The 8162-nt window shown below is 45.8% G+C and overlaps 1 protein-coding gene across 4 annotated transcripts in view; it reads left to right on the top strand.

The window, feature by feature from the left end:
• Positions 1-669: 669 nt before the first annotated feature.
• Positions 670-8162, top strand: part of tvp23b (trans-golgi network vesicle protein 23 homolog B (S. cerevisiae)) — a 35073-nt gene continuing 27580 nt past the window's right edge. For 2 of the 4 annotated variants that reach the window (XR_006926424.1, XM_046853223.1), the window contains exons 1-2: positions 697-906; positions 1068-1141. Coding sequence is in view for 2 of the 4 variants with exons in the window: in XM_046853223.1 (XP_046709179.1) it covers positions 895-906; positions 1068-1141 (86 nt within the window). In the remaining 2 variants the exon portion in view is untranslated. Of the gene's footprint in view, positions 907-1067; positions 1142-8162 lie in introns of all 4 variants that reach the window. The other 2 variants (XM_046853225.1, XR_006926423.1) reach the window with 2 other exon arrangements.

The raw sequence follows: 8162 nt of genomic DNA, 5'->3' as shown, positions 1-8162 counted from the left end.
CAACAGTGATGGTGAATGGTGTGCATTTGTCCCTGATGAGCAAGCCGTGGCGACTGTGGCAAGGAAAAACTCCCTTAGATGTTATGAGGAAGAAACCTTGAGAGGAACCAGACTCAAAAGGGAACCCATCCTCATCTGGGTGACATCAAGAGTTTGATCATAAATCTTTCAACAATACAGAACACTGGAGAGTGAGAACTAACATGATTACTGGAGTATAAGATTATAAGTAATGTTCTTTCTGCAGTCTTAAACAGTCTATATGGTTAGTAGCTCCGAGTTTTATGAGCTCAGCATTTGTGATCACCACAGATCCAGCATCAGCTTCTCCATGCCAGAGCCTTTAAACACTCCAGGAGGTCCAATGTCAAAACTCCACACATGTAGCGGGATCCAAATGGCACTGGTACGTCTCTAGATGGTTCGGGATGTTTGTGAGTTCGGCATCTACTTCTTTAAAGGTCCGTAATCATCACGAGGTGGGAGGTGACTGGAGCTGGCCAAAGAATATAAAAAATAATGAAATATAAACGGAATATATTAATAATTTGTGTTTATTAATTTGGCGACATAAATCCAAACCAAGATACAAACATGCAACTAAACACAGAGCTGTTTACATAAATATTCATAAACAAATACATTAATAAATGTAAACAAACAAATAAATAATTCCTAGCTCAGCGGAAGTGAGTTAAACATGTCACCGGAAACCAGGCAGTGTTTCCCGGAAGTGCAGCGCGTAAGAGATTAAAACGGTGTTGAGTAAAATACCGTAAAACACTTTTATATACTGTAATGAATATAACTAATTTGATTTATTTTTCGTTATTATAATACGGTGTGTGAGCAGTTTAGATTGAAAGCTCCGTTTCCGGTTCGCTGTGTCTCACAATGCTGAGGATGGTGAGTGTGTGTGTGTGTGTGCGTGCGTGCGTGCGTGTGTGTGTGTGAGGTAATAGATGATTATTAACATGTGTACACATCTGTCCTGACCTTTTTGTGTGTAGGGTTATATTGTTGTTGTTGTTGTTCTGGTGGGTCATGTGATGTTCCTGTACCTGCAGGACTCCAGTGAGGATGTGTCGTTATTCGATGCTGAAGAGGAATCTACAAAGAATTCACGAAAATCTAAAATAAAGTGAGTCTCTAATCCTCATTCCATCACCTTCCCCCTGAACCTCACATCACCTTCCTCCTCAACCTCACATCACCTTCCTCCTGAACCTCACATCACCTTCCCTTACATCACCTTCCTCCTGAACCTCACATCACCTTCCTCCTGAACCTCACATCACCTTCCTCCTGAACCTCACATCACTTTCCTCCTGAACCTCATCACCTTCCTCCTGAACCTCACATCACCTTCCTCCTCAACCTCACATCACCTTCCTCCTGAACCTCACATCACTTTCCTCCTCACATCACCTTCCTCCTCAACCTCACATCACCTTCCTCCTGAACCTCCATCACTTTCCTCCTGAACCTCACATCACCTTCCTCCTGAACCTCACATCACCTTCCTCCTGAACCTCACATCACCTTCCTCCTGAACCTCACACCACCTTCCTCCTCAACCTCACACCACCTTCCTCCTCAACCTCACCACCTTCCTCCTCAACCTCACATCACCTTCTCCTCAACCTCATCACCTTCCTCCTGAACCTCACATCACCTTCCCTCACATCACCTTCCTCCTGAACCTCACATCACCTTCCTCCTGAACCTCACATCACCTTCCTCCTGAACCTCACATCACCTTCCTCCTCAACCTCACATTACCTTCCTCCTGAACCTCACATCACCTTCTCCTCAACCTCACATCACCTTCCTCCTGAACCTCACATAATCTTCCTCCTCAACCTCACATCACCTTCCTCCTCAACCTCACATCACTTTCCTCCTGAACCTCACATCACTTTCCTCCTGAACCTCACATCACTTTCCTCCTGAACCTCACATCACTTTCCTCCTGAACCTCACATTACTTTCCTCCTGAACCTCACATCATTTACATTTACATTTACATTTGCGGCATTTAGCAGACGCCCTTATCCAGAGCGACGTACAAACGTGCTTTAAATCTCTAGTAGTGAATAAATCTACACTGGTACGCAAGAATACAAACTCAATATAAATATAACTCGAATTCTACAAACTTGGAAAGTGCTAATGTAGGTATTTCAGGAAGAGGTAGGTCTTCAGTCGTCGCTTAAAGATAATCAGGGACTCTGCTGTACGGACATCTAGGGGAAGTTCATTCCACCACCTCGGTGCCAGAACAGAGAAGAGCCTTGAATTGTACTTACCTCTCATTCTGAGAGAAGGTGGTACCAGTCGAGCAGTGCTGGAGGATCTCAGACAGCGTGGTGCAGTGCGAGATGTGATGAGGTCACTGAGGTAAGATGGTGCTGGTCCATTTTGGCCTTGTAGGCAAGCATCAGTGTTTTGAATCTGATACGTGCAGCTACTGGAAGCCAGTGAAGGAGCGCAGCAGTGGGGTGGTGTGGGAAAACTTGGGCTGATTGAACACAAGTCGTGCAGCTGCGTTTTGGATCATTTGCAGTGGACGAATAGCGTTCAGGGGAAGACCTGCCAGCAGAGAGTTGCAGTAGTCCAGTCTTGAAATGACAAGAGACTGAACAAGCACCTGGGCAGCCTGTATGGACAGAAATGGTGAATCCTTCGGATATTATAGAGAAGAAATCGACAAGAACGAGCAACATTAGCGACATGTGGGAAAAAAGACAGTTCATTGTCCATAGTTACCCCAAGGTTACGAGCAGTGGCTGAAGGAGAGCAGAGAGTCATGAAGTGTTATTTGTAGATCTTGACCTGGAGATGAATCACCTGGGATGACCAGCAGTTCTGTTTTGCTGGGGTTGAGTTTAAGTTGGTGAGCCCTCATCCATAAAGATATGTCTGACAAGCATGCTGAGATCCGGCGGAAGCTGTGGTATCTGATGGAGGAAAGAAAAGATGAGTTGAGTGTCATCTGCATAGCAGTGATAAGAAAACCCATGTGAGGATATGACTTCACCAATGGAGTGGGTATAGAGGGAGAAAAGGAGGGGACCAAGTACTGAGCCTTGTGGGACACCAGTGGTGAGTCTGCATGGGGCAGATGTGGATCCCCTCCATGTTACCTGGTATGAGCGACCTTCCAGGTAGGAAGCAAACCATTCCCATGCTGTTCCGCAGATACCAAGGCTCTTGAGGGTTGACAAAAGTGTCTTGTGGTTGACTGTGTCAAATGCTGCTGAAAGGTCCAGAAAGATAAGTACAGATGACAGCTTGGCTGACCGAGCAGCATGTAGTTTCTCAGAAACAGCCAATAGGGCCGTCTCTGTGGAATGTGCCGCTTTGAACCCAGACTGGTTCGGATCGTGGAGGTTGTTCTGTGAGAGATAGACAGACAGTTGGTTAAAAACAGTGCGTTCCAGAGACTTAGAAAGAAAGGAAAGGAGTGATACCGGTCTGTAGTTGTTGATGTCTGATGGATCCAGAGCGGTTTCTTCAAGATAGGAATGACCCTTGCTTGCTTGAAGGTAGTTGGTACATAGCCAGATGTTAATGACCCATTGATGATTGTGGAGATGAAGGGCAGGAGATCTTGCGTGATGGTCTGGAGCGTAGTTGAAGGATTGGATCCAGAGGACAGGTGGTGGGATTGCAGGATCGGATGACTTGCAGTATCTCATCTTCTGTTAAGGTTGAGAAGCTTGACAGAGACGTAGTGGATTGTTGGCTGTGTTGTGTAATCATTGTTGGAGAGGAAGTGAAGGTCTGGCAGATTTTCCTAATCTTCTCATCATAGAAGGAGGCAAAGTCATTAGCAGTCAGGGAGGATGGAGCAGGTGCAGCAGGGGGGTTTAGTAGAGAAGAGAAGATGTTGTGAAGCTTACGAGGATCTTGTGCAGAGGCCTCAAGCTTTTCCTTGTAGAAGGCAGTTTTGGCAGAAGTCACCTCAAAGAAAATTTGGTCAGGAGTGCACGGTAAGATGAGAGGTCTACATCAAGCTGTGATTTTTTCCACTTCCTCTCTGCAGATCGGAGTTCTCGTCGATTACTGCGCAAAACTTCTGACAGCCACGGTGTGGGACAAGAAGTCTTCTTGGGTCTTGTAGTCAAGGGACAAAGGAGGTCCATGGTTGAGGAAAGAGATGAGAGGAAGGAGTCCGTAGCAACGTCTAAGGGTAGAGAGGAAAAGGAGACGGGGTCAGGAAGAGATGAAAGAGTACATGAAGTTACAGAGGAGGGAGAGATAGAGTGAAGGTTAGGACGGATAAGAGAGACATGTAAATTATTTTTAGGTTGAATAGGAAGAGTGATTAAAAAGGAAACCAGGTGATGATCAGAGATTGGAAGTGGAGTGGCAGTCATGTCTGTAGCTGGAGTAGGACGGGTGAAAACCAGGTCCAGGACATTTCCTCCCTTGTGTGTTGGAGGGCAGCTGTTAAATGTCAAGGAGAAGGTATTCAGAAAAGGCAAGAGGCAAGATGACTGAAGTTTGTCGGATGGGAGGTTGAAGTCACCAAGAACTGTCAGAGGGTGCTGTCAGAGGAAAAGTACTGAGGCGTGTCCATCTCTTCTAGGAAGTCCCAAGGGGACCAGGAGGCGGTAGATGACAATGATGAAAAGGTTGATTGGAGAGGTAACTGAAACTGCATGAAATTCAAAAGAAGAGATGGTTAAATGAGACAAAGGGAGAGGTGTGAAACACCATCTCCGTGATAAAAGTAGACCTGTACCACCACCTCTACCAGTTTCTCTTGGTGAATGAGAGAAAGCATAGGCAGAAGACAGAGCAGCTGGTGTAGCAGTGTTCTGTGGGGATATCCAGGTCTCAGTAAGTGCCAGAAAGTCAAATGTGTAGTGGGAAGCCAAGCCTGTGATGAAGTCAGCTTTCCTTACAGCAGACTGACAATTCCAGAGCCCACCTACCACCGCTGTTTGAGATTGAGACAACAGGGAAGGGTAGATGAGGTTACTGACGATGTGACATCTGTTCTGTGGATAGGAACGTCTGTGTCTGTAAGAGATTACTACAGAGATGGGTTTGAGGCACATGACTAATCTCCCAGTTTGAGATCAATGTGTTTTTAAAGTAAGAAATAGTAGAAATAGGACTTTCTAAATAACACTAAGAGTTACTGACTTTAAGGGGGTTACCTACTTGTGGGGACTACCTACAATATAAGTGAGTAAGCCCTGCCCACAATTCACACCTCAAGTGAGACTGAAACTACTCTTGATTAATCACCTGACCAAGCTAATAAGCACAGACCAACACTCTAGAATCAACTGAGTTAAATAGATATACAAAGTTAGAATCCTACCTTACCAGAAGAGAGTAAATTCAAGATAGAGCTAAAGCACACATCATCTTCCTCCTCAACCTCACATCACCTTCCTCCTCAACCTGACATCCATCTTCCTCCTCAACCTCACATCATCTTCCTCCTCAACCTCACATCACTTTCCTCCTCAACCTGACATCCATCTTCCTCCTCAACCTCACATCATCTTCCTCCTCAACCTCACATCACCTTCCTCCTCAACCTCACATCATCTTCCTCCTGAACCTCACATCACCTTCCTCCTCAACCTGACATCCATCTTCCTCCTGAACCTCACATCACCTTCCCTCACATCACCTTCCTCCTGAACCTCACATCACCTTCCTCCTCAACCTCACATCACCTTCCTCCTCAACCTCACATCACTTTCCTCCTCAACCTCACATCACCTTCCTCCTGAACCTCACATCACCTTCCTCCTGAACCTCACATCACTTTCCTCCTCAACCTCACATCACTTTCCTCATGATTGTGGAGATGAAGGGCAGGAGATCTTGCGTGATGGTCTGGAGCGTAGTTGAAGGGATTGGATCCAGAGGACAGGTGGTGGGATTGCAGGATCGGATGACTTGCAGTATCTCATCTTCTGTTAAGGTTGAGAAGCTTGACAGAGACGTAGTGGATTGTTGGCTGTGTTGTGTAATCATTGTTGGAGAGGAAGTGAAGGTCTGGCAGATTTTCCTAATCTTCTCATCATAGAAGGAGGCAAAGTCATTAGCAGTCAGGAGGATGGAGCAGGTGCAGCAGGGGTTTAGTAGAAGAGAAGATGTTGTGAAGCTTACGAGGATCTTGTGCAGAGGCCTCAAGCTTTTCCTTGTAGAAGGCAGTTTTGGCAGAAGTCACCTCAAAGAAAATTTGGTCAGGAGTGCACGGTAAGATGAGAGGTCTACATCAAGCTGTGATTTTTTCCACTTCCTCTCTGCAGATCGGAGTTCTCGTCGATTACTGCGCAAAACTTCTGACAGCCACGGTGTGGGACAAGAAGTCTTCTTGGGTCTTGTAGTCAAGGGACAAAGGAGGTCCATGGTTGAGGAAAGAGATGAGAGGAAGGAGTCCGTAGCAACGTCTAAGGGTAGAGAGGAAAAGGAGACGGGTCAGGAAGAGATGAAAGAGTACATGAAGTTACAGAGGAGGGAGATAGAGTGAAGGTTAGGACGGATAAGAGACATGTAAATTATTTTTAGGTTGAATAGGAAGAGTGATTAAAAGGAAACCAGGTGATGATCAGAGATTGGAAGTGGAGTGGCAGTCATGTCTGTAGCTGGAGTAGGACGGTGAAAACCAGGTCCAGGACATTTCCTCCCTTGTGTGTTGGAGGGCAGCTGTTAAATGTCAAGGAGAAGGTATTCAGAAAAGGCAAGAGGCAAGATGACTGAAGTTTGTCGGATGGGAGGTTGAAGTCACCAAGAACTGTCAGAGGGTGCTGTCAGAGGAAAAGTACTGAGGAGCGTGTCCATCTCTTCTAGGAAGTCCCCAAGGGGACCAGGAGGCGGTAGATGACAATGATGAAAAGGTTGATTGGAGAGGTAACTGAAACTGCATGAAATTCAAAAGAAGAGATGGTTAAATGAGACAAAGGAGAGGTGTGAAACACCATCTCCGTGATAAAAGTAGACCTGTACCACCACCTCTACCAGTTTCTCTTGGTGAATGAGAGAAAGCATAGGCAGAAGACAGAGCAGCTGGTGTAGCAGTGTTCTGTGGGGATATCCAGGTCTCAGTAAGTGCCAGAAAGTCAAATGTGTAGTGGGAAGCCAAGCCTGTGATGAAGTCAGCTTTCCTTACAGCAGACTGACAATTCCAGAGCCCACCTACCACCGCTGTTTGAGATTGAGACAACAGGGAAGGGTAGATGAGGTTACTGACGATGTGACATCTGTTCTGTGGATAGGAACGTCTGTGTCTGTAAGAGATTACTACAGAGATGGGTTTGAGGCACATGACTAATCTCCCAGTTTGAGATCAATGTGTTTTTAAAGTAAGAAATAGTATAAATAGGACTTTCTAAATAACACTAAGAGTTACTGACTTTAAGGGGGTTACCTACTTGTGGGGACTACCTACAATATAAGTGAGTAAGCCCTGCCCACAATTCACACCTCAAGTGAGACTGAAACTACTCTTGATTAATCACCTGACCAAGCTAATAAGCACAGACCAACACTCTAGAATCAACTGAGTTAAATAGATATACAAAGTTAGAATCCTACCTTACCAGAAGAGAGTAAATTCAAGATAGAGCTAAAGCACACATCATCTTCCTCCTCAACCTCACATCACCTTCCTCCTCAACCTGACAACCATCTTCCTCCTCAACCTCACATCATCTTCCTCCTCAACCTCACATCACTTTCCTCCTCAACCTCACATCCATCTTCCTCCTCAACCTCACATCATCTTCCTCCTCAACCTCACATCACCTTCCTCTTCAACCTCACATCATCTTCCTCCTGAACCTCACATCACCTTCCTCCTAAACCTCACATCCATCTTCCTCCTGAACCTCATATCAACTTTCCTTCCTCCTGAACCTCACATCACCTTCCTCCTCAACCTCACATCACCTTCCTCCTCAACCTCACATCACTTTCCTCCTCAACCTCACATCACCTTCCTCCTGAACCTCACATCACCTTCCTCCTGAACCTCACATCACTTTCCTCCTCAACCTCACATCACTTTCCTCCTCAACCTCACATCACTTTCCTCCTGAACCTCACATCACTTTCCTCCTCAACCTCACATCACCTTCCTCCTGAACCTCACATCATCTTCCTCCTGAACCTCACATCATCTTCCTCCT

This window comes from Silurus meridionalis, chromosome 7, assembly GCF_014805685.1.
Source record: "Silurus meridionalis isolate SWU-2019-XX chromosome 7, ASM1480568v1, whole genome shotgun sequence".
NCBI lineage: Eukaryota > Metazoa > Chordata > Actinopteri > Siluriformes > Siluridae > Silurus > Silurus meridionalis.
This window is presented reverse-complemented; position numbering and strand designations above follow the sequence as displayed.